We start from the raw sequence: 13666 nt of genomic DNA, 5'->3' as shown, positions 1-13666 counted from the left end.
AACCACCGCCACCACCACTACCACCACCACCACCTTCACTACCATAACTACCATAACTACCATCACTACCATCACTACCATCACTACCACCACCATCATCACTACCACCACCACCATCACTACCATCACTACCATCACTACCACCACCACCATCACTACCACCACCACCATCACTACCACCACCACCATCACTACCACCATCACCACCATGATTACCACCATCACCACCATGATTACCACCACCACCACCATCACTACCACCACCACCATCACTACCACCACCACCACCACCACCACCATCACTACCATCACTACCATCACTACCATCACTACCATCACTACCACCACCACCATCACTACCACCACCACCATCACTACCACCACCACCATCACTACCACCACCACCATCACTACCACCACCACCACCACCATCACTACCACCACCAGTATCACTACCACCACCACCATCACTACCACCACCACCACCAACACTACCACCACCACCACCATCACTACCACCACCACCATCACTACCACCACCACCATCACTACCATCACTACCATCACTACCACCACCACCATCACTACCACCACCACCACCATCACTACCACCACCATCATCACTACCACCACCACCATCACTGCCATCACTACCATAACTACCACCACCACCATCACTACCACCACCACCATCACTACCATCACTACCATCACTACCACCACCACCAGCACTATCACCACCACCATCACTACCATCACTACCATCACCGCCACCACCACCACCATCACTACCACCACCACCACCACCACCACTACCACCACCACCATCACTACCATCACCACCACCATCACTGCCACCACTACCACCACCATCACTACCACCACCACCACCACCACCGCCATCATTACCATCACCTAAAGTCAGTTCCTGATCAGCCGGGCTGTGGCTCGTACGTTGGTTTGCGTGCAGCCAGCAGCAACAGCCTGGTTGATCAGGCGCTGATCCACCAGGAGGCCTGGTCACAGACCGGGCCGCGGAGGCGTTGACCCCCGAAACTCTCTCCAGGTAAACTCCAGGTAAACTCCACCACCACCACCACCATCACTACCACCACCACCACCATCACTACCATCACCACCACCATCACAACCATCACTACCATCACTACCATCACTACCACCACCACCATCACTACCATCACTACCACCACCACCATCACTACCACCACCACCATCACTACCACCACCACCATCACAACCACCACCACCATCACTACCATCACTTCCATCACTACCACCACCACCATCACTACCACCACCACCATCACTACCATCACTACCATCACCACCATCACTACCACCACCACCATCACTACCATCACTACCACCACCACCACCAGCACTACCACCACCACCACCATCACTACCACCACCACCACCACCACCACCACCACCACCACCACCACCACCACCACCACCACCATCACTACCATCACTACCACCACCACCATCACTACCACCACCACCATCACTACCATCACTACCATCACTACCACCACCACCATCACTACCACCACCACCACCATCACTACCATTACCACCACCACCATTGTAATCACCACCATTGTAATCACCACCGCCATTGTAACCACCACCACCATTGTAACCACCACCACCACCACCACCACCACCACCACCACCACCACCACCACCACCACCACCACCACCACCACCATTACCATCATCCACCAGTCTGCCTCTATCTTTCTCAATATCGTCATCAGGTCTCTGGGTTGGCCACTACACCCTCCCACATCCTGTTCTTCCTCTCCCTCTTTCCTTCTCTTCTTTACTTCTTTTACCATCTCCCTGCCTTTTCACTCCTTCCCTTCCCTTCTCGCTTTCCCTCCCTTCTTGCACTCCATTCTTTCTTGCTCCTTCTTCCTATATTTCAACTTCCCCCCTTCCCAATACTGTTTAACTATCCTTTTTATTTTCCATCAATTCTTTTATGTATTTCTTATTCCTCATTTATATTTTCGTGCACCCTTCTATCTCTCATATTTACCGTTCAATTATTATCTTCCAAGTTAACATTACCTCCTACCTCTCTCTCTCTCTCTCTCTCTCTCTCAAATGATCGTTGTAATTTACCAATGCCACACATACAAAGTCTTCTCAGCTGACCTGTTTCAACACTTCTTGCTGTACTGGCTCTTCTGTGACACTGACGGATAACTTTGACAAAAATTACATCTTACAAACATTTTCGTTGCACCTCTTGCCATGAGGTTTCTTTCCACTTTCTTGCGTTACTAACTTTGAATATATATATCTTACTCGTGTTGTCTTGTCTCCAGATATTTGTATTATGATTTCCTGTAGTTTTAGTATTCATAATTTCCTCTTATCAATGGTTCTAGTCTACCTGGAGGGCATTCTGGGGATCAACGCCCCCGCGGCCCGGTCCACGACCAGGCCTACCGGTGGATCAGGGCCTGATCAACGAGGCTGTTACTGCTGGCCGCACGCAATCCAACGTACGAACCACAGCCCGGCTGATCCGGCACCGTCTTTAGGTATCTGTCCAGCTCCATCTTGAAGACAACCAGGGGTCTACCCGTAATGCTCCTTATTGCTGGTGGGAGGCTGTTGAACAGTCTTGGGCCCCGGACACTTATTGCGTTTTCTCTTAGTGTACCAGTGACGCCCCTACTTTTCACTGGGGGTATGTTGCATCGCCTGCCAAGTCTTTTACTTTCGTATGGAGTGATTGCTGTGTGCATATTAGGGACCAGTTCCTCCAGAATCTTCCAGGTGTAGATTATGATATATCTCTCTCTCCTGCGCTCCAGTGAGTACAAGTCAAGTGCTTCCAGGCGCTCCCAGTAGTTAAGGTGTTTGATGGAACTTATACGTGCAGTAAAGGTTCTCTGTACATTCTCTAGCTCTGCAATTTCACCTGCCTTGAATGGAGATGTTAATGTACAGCAGTATTCCAGCCTAGAGAGAACAAGTGATTTAAAAAGGATCATCATTGACTTAGTATCTCCTGTCTTGAATGTTCTCATTATCCATCCTATCAGTTTCCTCGCAGATGTGATAGTGGCATTGTTGTGGTCCTTGAAGGTGAGGTCTTCGTACATTACCACACCCAGGTCCTTCACATTACTTTTCTGCTCTATTGTGTGATTGGAGTTTGTAGTATACTCAGTCCTAGTTGTTATTTCCTCCAGTTGTCCATAACGGAGTACTCACAACTTTGGTTCTAGTACTCACAACTTTGGTTCTAGTACTCACAACTTTGGTTCTAGTACTCACAACTTTGGTTCTAGTACTCACAACTTTGGTTCTAGTACTCACAACTTTGGTTCTAGTACTCACAACTTTGGTTCTAGTACTCACAACTTTGGTTCTAGTACTCACAACTTTGGTTCTAGTACTCACAACTTTGGTTCTAGTACTCACAACTTTCGTTCTAGTACTCACAACTTTGGTTCTAGTACTCACAACTTTGGTTCTAGTACTCACAACTTCATCTTATCATGGGTTCTAATACTCACAACTTCATCCTATCAATGGTTCTAGTACTCACAAATTCATCTTATCAATGGTTCTAGTACTCACAGCCTCATTTTATCATTGGTTCTAGTACTCACAACTTCCTCTTATCAATGGTTCTAGTACTCACAGCCTCATTTTATCAATGGTTCTAGTACTCACAACTTCCTCTTATCAATGGTTCTAGTACTCACAACCTCATCTTATCAATGGTTCTAGTACTCACAACCTCATCTTATCAATGGTTCTAGTACTCACAACCTCATCTTATCAATGGTTCTAGTACTCACAACTTCATATTATCAATGGTTCTAGTACTCACAACCTCATCTTATCAATGGTTCTAGTACTCACAACCTCATATTATCAATGGTTCTAGTACTCACAACTTCATCTTATCAATGGTTCTAGTACTCACAACTTAATATTATCAATGGTTCTAGTACTCACAACTTAATATTATCAATGGTTCTAGTACTCACAACTTAATATTATCAATGGTTCTAGTACTCACAACCTCATCTTATCAGTGGTTCTAGTACTCACAACCTCATCTTATCAATGGTTCTAGTACTCACAACCTCATATTATCAATGGTTCTAGTACTCACAACTTCATATTATCAATGGTTCTAGTACTCACAACTTAATATTATCAATGGTTCTAGTACTCACAACTTAATATTATCAATGGTTCTAGTACTCACAACCTCATCTTATCAATGGTTCTAGTACTCACAACTTAATATTATCAATGGTTCTAGTACTCACAACTTCATCTTATCAATGGTTCTAGTACTCACAACCTCATCTTATCAATGGTTCTAGTACTCACAACCTCATCTTATCAATGGTTCTAGTACTCACAACTTAATATTATCAATGGTTCTAGTACTCACAACCTCATCTTATCAATGGTTCTAGTACTCACAACTTCATATTATCAATGGTTCTAGTACTCACAACTTCATCTTATCAATGGTTCTAGTACTCACAACTTCCTCTTATCAATGGTTCTAGTACTCACAACCTCATCTTATCAATGGTTCTAGTACTCACAACCTCATCTTATCAATGGTTCTAGTACTCACAACCTCATCTTATCAATGGTTCTAGTACTCACAACCTCATCTTATCAATGGTTCTAGTACTCACAACTTAATATTATCAATGGTTCTAGTACTCACAACCTCATCTTATCAATGGTTCTAGTACTCACAACCTCATCTTATCAATGGTTCTAGTACTCACAACCTCATCTTATCAATGGTTCTAGTACTCACAACTTCATATTATCAATGGTTCTAGTACTCACAACCTCATCTTATCAATGGTTCTAGTACTCACAACCTCATATTATCAATGGTTCTAGTACTCACAACCTCATATTATCAATGGTTCTAGTACTCACAACCTCATCTTATCAATGGTTCTAGTACTCACAACTTCATATTATCAATGGTTCTAGTACTCACAACCTCATCTTATCAATGGTTCTAGTACTCACAACCTCATATTATCAATGGTTCTAGTACTCATCAATGGTTCTAGTACTCAATCATCTTATCAATGGTTCTAGTACTCACAACCTCATCTTATCAATGGTTCTAGTACTCACAACCTCATATTATCAACTACTCTTAATATTATCAATGGTTCTAGTACTCACAACTTCATCTTATCAATGGTTCTAGTACTCACAACCTCATCTTATCAATGGTTCTAGTACTCACAACTTAATATTATCAATGGTTCTAGTACTCACAACTTAATATTATCAATGGTTCTAGTACTCACAACTTCATCTTATCAATGGTTCTAGTACTCACAACTTCATCTTATCAATGGTTCTAGTACTCACAACCTCATCTTATCAATGGTTCTAGTACTCACAACTTCATCTTATCAATGGTTCTAGTACTCACAACTTAATATTATCAATGGTTCTAGTACTCACAACTTAATATTATCAATGGTTCTAGTACTCACAACTTAATATTATCAATGGTTCTAGTACTCACAACTTAATATTATCAATGGTTCTAGTACTCACAACTTAATATTATCAATGGTTCTAGTACTCACAACTTCATATTATCAATGGTTCTAGTACTCACAACTTCAAACGTCGTGTTCTGGCCGAAGAAATATATTTAAGCACCGTAAATATTTTTAGCGTTTTATTAATAACTCTCTCTTTCTTTTGGCCTTTTAGACCTTTTCTAAAAAAAAAAAAATATGGTGTATTCACGACACAGCTTCAGGATATCCCACATCCTACATCCCGCTTATCCTACATCCCGCTTATCCTACATCCCGCTTATCCTACATCCCGCTTATCCTACATCCCGCTTATCCTACATCCCGCTTATCCTACATCCCGCTTATCCAACATCCCGCTTATCCAACATCCCGCTTATCCAACATCCCGCTTATCCTACATCCCGCTTATCCAACATCCCGCTTATCCAACATCCCGCTTATCCTACATCCCGCTTATCCTACATCCCGCTTATCCTACATCCCGCTTATCCTACATCCCGCTTATCCTACATCCCGCTTATCCAACATCCCGCTTATCCTACATCCCGCTTATCCTACATCCCGCTTATCCTACATCCCGCTTATCCTACATCCCGCTTATCCTACATCCCGCTTATCCTACATCTCGCTTATCCTACATCCCGCTTATCCTACATCCCGCTTATCCTACATCCCGCTTATCCAACATCCCGCTTATCCTACATCTCGCTTATCCTACATCCCGCTTATCCAACATCCCGCTTATCCTACATCCCGCTTATCCTACATCCCGCTTATCCTACATCCCGCTTATCCTACATCCCGCTTATCCAACATCCCGCTTATCCTACATCCCGCTTAACCTACATCCCGCTTATCCTACATACCTTACCCAGCCTGATACCTTTTAAATATTTTGTCACTCGATCTACATGATTCTTGTGTTCTGATCCTGTTTTAATGGAGTTTAATGCCATTATATGGCATTAAACTCCATTAAATTCCGTTATCCATCTTTCACTATTTTAACGTGTCCAACTCATTACATATTTATTTAAGTTATAGACATTTCTTTTCTTCATTTTGCCATAAAATTGTTTTTGTAGTTTTTGCGAGACTTTTCATGTGATCTTTTTTTCTTGAAGTGGAATTTTGATTGAGTTAAATAAAATATCATCGAGGCAGGAAGAAATGTGTGTGTGTGTGTGTGTGTTTTGCAAGGCTCAAATTTTGGTTTACGTCATAAACAGTGAGCAATGAAGGTTTTAGTGGAGATGTACACAAGTGTACAGGGGTGTACACAGGTGTACAGAAGTGTACACAGGTGTACAGAAGTGTACACAGGTGTACAGGGGATGTACTCGTCTCCCCCAACAATTACAGGAGTTGGAAGGAAGTGACATTAGTGAAGGGAGGGCGGAGGTCAGACATGAGGGGGGAGGGAAGGGCTCTTCCCCTGCTCCCCCTATCCTCCTCCTCCTCTTCCTCCTCTTCCTCCTCCTCCTCCTCCTCCTCCTTCTCCTCCTTCTCCTCCTTCTCCTCCCCGTTCCTTCTCCTCCCTTCCTCCTCCTTCCTTCTCATCTTCCTCCTCCTTCCCCCCTTCCTTCTCCCTCCTCGCCCATTCCTCCTCCTCCTCAATCTTCTGTTAATATCTTTTCCTCTCTTTTAGTTTTAAAGTCTTACTCATCTTTCCAATATTTATACAACTTTACTTCTCCTGTTCCTCTTCAAACCCTACAATTATTCCCAATCATCCCTACTCCATTTTTTTCTCTTCGTCCTTTCTATTCCCCTCTCATCCCTACTCCTATTCTTCTTCACCCGTACTCTTCCTCCTCGTCCCTGCTCACTACTCTCCCTCACTACCTCTTCTCTTGTGCTCACTGGACGCACTTCAGTGCCAGAAGTAGAAAGTCAAAGGAGAGGAAGAAAGTGTGTTGTGCCGGGCACTAAAGACTTTCTTAGTCAAGAAAGTGAACGTAGGAGGTTTTATAAAACTCTTTAGTAAGTAAAGCACTCAAACTGCTCTCTCTCTCTCTCTCTCTCTCTCTCTCTCTCTCTCTCTCTCTCTCTCTCTCTCTCTCTCTCATAACAGTAGAAAATCCGAGATCTCATTCAGGTATTGAAGGTACTTAAAAAAAAAGGTAAATCCTGATACCAGGAACAGTTTGAAGTGAAAGGTAGGAGGAAGGCGACATAACAGCGTGAAACTCAGTGGCAAGAGATGCAACATAAAGGTGTTTTTTTTTTCTTTTTGCCGACGAGTGGGTTCAGCGAGACTATAATTATTAACGAGACGTTTCGATCATCATTAAATACCCTGGTACCCTACACGTGTGTCTCATTTTAAGGTTTTAATTAATGGTGGAGTTCCACGTACTCTCTGCTGTCTCCAAGCACATCTGTACAAAGGTACCTTCCCTCGGTACCGCCTCGATACAAAGGTCACTTTAGAAAATATTAAATTGCCCAACTTGAGATAAGGTAAACAAAGGCGGTGATAACACCGACGAATATCCCAGATAACGACTACTGATAACCAATGAGAACACAGGTTGTATACTCGGATGAAACACTTGAAAAATTTTGTAAATGCAATAATATCGCAAAAATCATTCTGAACCTAACGAAGAAAAAATATATTTCATTGTGTTTGTTTATTATTAAATTATTGTAAACTTATTTAAAATATATTTTGTTGGATTAGGCTAAATTAAATTGTGCTTGTTATAATAAGGTTAGGTAAGTTTTCTAAGGTTCTTTTGGTACATAATTATTAATTCTACATTAACATATATGAAAATAAGAGAAAATTCTAGAAATGATTTAATTTTAAATGAGTTCTTGCTAATTGACCAATTTTACCTATTCGACACCACACACACACACACACACACACACACACACAAACACACACACAAACAAACAAACAAACAAATAAATACACCCACACCCACACACACACATTATACACACACACACACACACACACATCAAGAAACTAGAGAAAGTACAAAGGTTTGCGACAAGGTTAGTTCCAGAGCTAAGGGGTATGTCCTATGAAGAAAGATTAAGGGAAATCGGCCTGACGACACTGGAGGACAGGAGGGTCAGGGGAGACATGATAACGACATATAAAATACTGCGTGGAATAGACAAGGTGGACAAAGACAGGATGTTCCAGGGAGGGGACACAGAAACAAGAGGCCACAATTGGAAGTTGAAGACACAAATGAGTCAGAGAGATAGTAGGAAGTATTTCTTCAGTCATAGAGTTGTAAGGCAGTGGAATAGCCTAGAAAATGACGTAGTGGAGGCAGGAACCATACACAGTTTTAAGACGAGGTTTGATAAAGCTCATGGAGCGGGGAGAGAGAGGGCCTAGTAACAACCGGTGAAGAGGCGGGGCCAGGAGCTAGGACTCGACCCCTGCAACCACAAATAGGTGAGTATAGGTGAGTACACACACACACACATATATATATCGAACCTACGAACCTTGGAACAAGGTATGCAGTGCTTTACCAATCTACCCACACTGGACAATACCTTGGAGTCCAGCATGCGCTAGACTTTGATCCAAGGCAGCCAGCTTTCAGGGAGAAGGCTTACAGCTTTTCATCTCATCCCCTGCATGCATCAGCCTTACTAGAGATTTGAACAATGCAAGGAATTCGCAAGAGCAGGTGAAATATACACAAACACTGATCTCTGGCTGAAGGAGACTCGAACCTACGAACATTGGAAAAGCTGTAAGCCTTCTCCCTGAAAGCTGGCTGCCTTGGATCAAAGTCTAGCGCATCCTGGACTCCATGGTATTGTCCAGTGTGGGTAGATTGGTAAAGCACGGCGTACCTTGTTCCAAGGTTCGTAGGTTCGAGTCTCCTTCAGCCAGAGATCAGCGTTTGTGTATATTTCTTCTGCTCTTGCGAATTCCTTGTATATATATATATATATATATATATATATATATATATATATATATATATATATATATGTCGTGCAGAATATGTAAAACTGGTCAATTAGCAAGAACTCATTTAAAATTAAGTCATTTCTAAAAATTTTTCTTATACGTTTAAATATATATTTTTTTCATTAATGTTAATGTAAACATTTTTAATATTGCACCAAAAGAATCTTAGAAAACTTACCTAATCTTATTATAACAAGAACAATTTATTGTAGCTTAACCCAACTAAATATTTCAGATTTGTTTACAATAATTTAATACTAAACAAACTCAGTGAAATATATTTTTCTCGTTAGGTTCAGAATGATTTTGGCGACATTATTGCATACACAAATTTTCACTTGTCCTATATGGCAAGATGAGCGTTGCTATTTGAGCCAAGATCGCAAGTTCTGCCTATTCGGCACGACGTATATATATATATATATATATATATATATATATATATATATATATATATATATATATATATATATATATATGTAAGAACAATGCAGGAACTTACGTGAAAGTGAAATAAGTTTATAGTATAAAAGTAGGAAGAGAAAAGAAGGAAAATGAAGGTGAAGATGAAGAACATGATGCTATGGCAAATGATTCATATTCATCGTTATTAATCTATGGATAATGATGTGCTTACAACAACAATAATAATAATAATAATAATAATAATAATAATAATAATAATAATAATAATAATATCAGCAGGAGAAACAGCAGCAGCAGCAGCAATGGTAGCAGTTGTAGTTGTAGCAGCAGCTGTAGTAGCAGGAGCAGTAGTAGTAACAGTAGTAGTAGTCCACTGATCTCATAGACCGTAGTTAGAGGCGCAGTACATCATCTCTCTCTCTCTCTCTCTCTCTCTCTCTCTCTCTCTCTCTCTCATTTTTCTTCTCTCCTCTTATTCTCTCTATTTTTATTTTCCACAATTTTTTTCCTATTTATAAGAAAAAGGAAATCAAAAGAATAACAGTAACAACGAACAACAAAATCTAGTGTCATCAGTGACATCAGCGACGCATTGCTGCCATCAGTGACATCAGTGACACATTGCTGCTATCAATGACATTAGTGACACATGGCTGCCATCAATGACATCAATGATGCATGGCTGTCATCAGTGACACGTGGCTGCCATCAGTGACATCAGTGACACATTGCTGCTATCAATGACATCAGTGACACATGGCTGCCATCAATGGCATCAGTGACGCATGGCTGCCATGACATCAGCAACACTATGCTGCCAGCAATGACGTCAGTAAAGTCAGGGTGTCGCCACTGTATCAAGGAGCTTTTATCAGTAACACTAACATATCAAGAAGTGTTTTTTAGTGATATCAAGGTATTAAGGAGTGTTCATCAGTGACATCAAGGTATCAAGGCGTATTTATTAGTGACATCAAGGTATCAAGGAGTGTTTATCAGTGACATCAAGGTATCAAGGCGTATTTATTAGTGACATCAAGGTATCAAGGAGTGTTTATCAGTGACATCAAGGTATCAAGGAGTGTTTATTTGTGGCATCAACGTATCGACGATTTCAACAATGACTTCAGAGATTTTGTCACGAAGACTACTACTCCTACTACCACTACCACCACTACTACTATTACTACTACTCCTACTACCACCACTACTACTACTACTACTACTACTACCACCACCACCACTACTACTACTACTCCTACTACTACCACCACCACCACTACTACTACTACTCCTACTACTACCACCACCACCACCACTACTACTACTACTACTACTACTACAACTCCTACCACCACCACCACCACCACCACCACCACCACCACCACTACTACTACTACTACTACCACTGCCACTTCACTACTCCAACCACCACCACCACTACTACTACCACCACTGCCACTCCACCACTACCACTATTACTATTACTACTATTACACTACTGCTGTTGTTGCTTTAGAAGAATGAGGAAGGTGGTGTAATAAGTTACCTGAGGTAGGTGACCTCCTGTTTAAGCTGAGTGATATCATCCCTGTGTTTCTCCGTCTGCAGCGTCTCTGTCATCGTCTCCCTCATCTCCGCCACCCTCTCCCCCAGGGCAGCCAGGGCTCGCCCCTCCGTCTCCATCATCCTGACGGAGGCTGCGAAGGGCGTCTCTGCGCCAGATGAAGCAGCGGCCTTGAGATGCTCATCACTCTTGCCCTCCCGGAGCTCCTCCACCTCCCTCTGCAGGTTTGTGAGGAGTATGTGGTCGATCTCCTGCCGGAGGAGGAGATTGTCGACGGTATCCTGAAGGCGGGCCAGTTGATCCCGTCTCCTGTGGTGTCTGTGTTGCCGAGGCTGGCCTTGCAGGGCCGCTCCTGAGGCATCCTGTGCCATCAGGGCCACCGATAACACAGTAGACAACAGCATCCAGATGGTGATCATCATTGTGTTTACTCTCCGTAATCCTCTTATGGCACACGCTGCTACACACCTGGTCAAGGCTAGCACATGTCACTAACACTACCACTGGCTCACTAACACCGTGGGTATGCCACCTCGGTCGCGCCCGCCACCAGTTGTAACACTAGCGTATATATATATATACAGAGCGTATACACAGAGTCTTCCTGGGCACGCGCGTTCCTCACTCTCTCAGACCTTCATCTCGTTCCTATTTGTTTCGCCCACCGCTAGTAACTAAAACTGACGTTTTTCTCTCGTATTTCTACAAATAACAGATATTATACAACACCAGGACATTAATGGTAGTACAAAAATTTTATTTTTATGTACTTTCAACGTGTTTTATCATATTTATTTGTTAAATACTAACATGTTCAAGCGAGGCCCGGCGAGATTGCTTACAGGGAGGAGCCAAAGGCAAAAGATGGTAGGTGATTGGCTGTACTCCACGTGATGCTGAGATCGGATGCTGAGTTTATCTTCTTTTCATAATGAGATTAACCTCCTTAATTGCCTCAAAAGCAATATTAAAAAATTCAGTGGTAGACAGAGCGTAATTATATGTGGCCTTGCTGCCATAAACAGACTCTAGAGGGTAATTAAAATAGATGTAGTGAAGAGGTGTTGATCAGTAAGTGGCAACTGTGAGGCCAGCTGGATGGTGATTGGTGGAGGCGGGCAGGTGTGCGGCCCAGCGCAGGTGGACACCCATCCCAGCTGGTCCTCCTGAACGAACATTAACATATTGATAACGTTCATATGCCAAATATTTTCGCTTCCCCCTTCCCCCCCTCCCCGCGCCTATTTGTAGCCGTTATTAATGTGCTCTTCAGTGACTCGTGCAAAATTTTTGGCAGCATCTGTGGGTTTTATATTGAAAATATATTTTTCCCCCTTTTGGATTATGGAATTTTTGAGTTTTTAATAATGCTGGGATCATACGAAGATATTGAAATCATAACGAAAGTGAGTGAAACGAGGGGAAAAAAGGATACTTTTTGGGGAGAGGTGAAGGATGTCTTAGGCCTATTGATGGCGAACACAGCCTACCTCCAACTACAGCTCCTGGGACCCAGCCTGCCTCCAACTACAGCTCCTGGGACCCAGCCTACCTTCAACTCCAGCTCCTGGGACCCAGATTACCCTCAATTCCAGCTCCTGGGACCCACCCTGCCTCCAACTACAGCTCCTGGGACCCAGCCTACCTTCAACTCCAGCTCCTGGGACCCAGATTACCCTCAATTCCAGCTCCTGGGACCCAGCCTGCCTCCAACTACAGCTCCTGGGACCCAGCATACCTTCAACTAAAGCTCCTGGGACCCAGATTACCTTTAATTCCAGCTCCTGGGTCCCAGCCTTCCTCCAACTCCAGCTCCTGGGACCCAGCCTACCTCCAACTCCAGTTCCTGGGGCCCAACCTACCTTCAACTACAGCTCTTGGGACCCAGCCAACATCCAACTACAGCTCATGGAACCTAGAATACCTCCAGTTCTAACTCCAGGACCCACTTTCCTTCCAAAAACCCACTAATCTTCCATCCAATTATATCTTATGTAAATTCCAATCTAATTTTCCAAAATAGTATGTTAGTACATTGTTCCCTGGTGTTATCATGGCAGCAACGGCCGGGAGTGGAGGGTGGGGAGGGAACCTTCTGCTCTACTGTCTTTGAAT

The 13666-nt window shown here is 42.9% G+C and overlaps 1 protein-coding gene across 2 annotated transcripts in view; it reads right to left on the bottom strand.

The window, feature by feature from the left end:
• LOC128700551 (cingulin) overlaps positions 1 to 12107 on the bottom strand; it is a 72335-nt gene extending 60228 nt beyond the window's left edge. For both annotated transcript variants that reach the window (XM_070086930.1, XM_070086931.1), the window contains exon 1: positions 11534 to 12107. In XM_070086930.1, the coding sequence (XP_069943031.1) occupies positions 11534 to 11973 (440 nt within the window). In that variant the 5' untranslated portion in view covers positions 11974 to 12107. The remainder of the gene's footprint in view (positions 1 to 11533) is intronic.
• Between the last annotated feature and the right edge of the window lie 1559 nt (positions 12108 to 13666).

Source organism: Cherax quadricarinatus, chromosome 20 (genome assembly GCF_038502225.1).
Source record: "Cherax quadricarinatus isolate ZL_2023a chromosome 20, ASM3850222v1, whole genome shotgun sequence".
Lineage (NCBI taxonomy): Eukaryota > Metazoa > Arthropoda > Malacostraca > Decapoda > Parastacidae > Cherax > Cherax quadricarinatus.
This window is presented reverse-complemented; position numbering and strand designations above follow the sequence as displayed.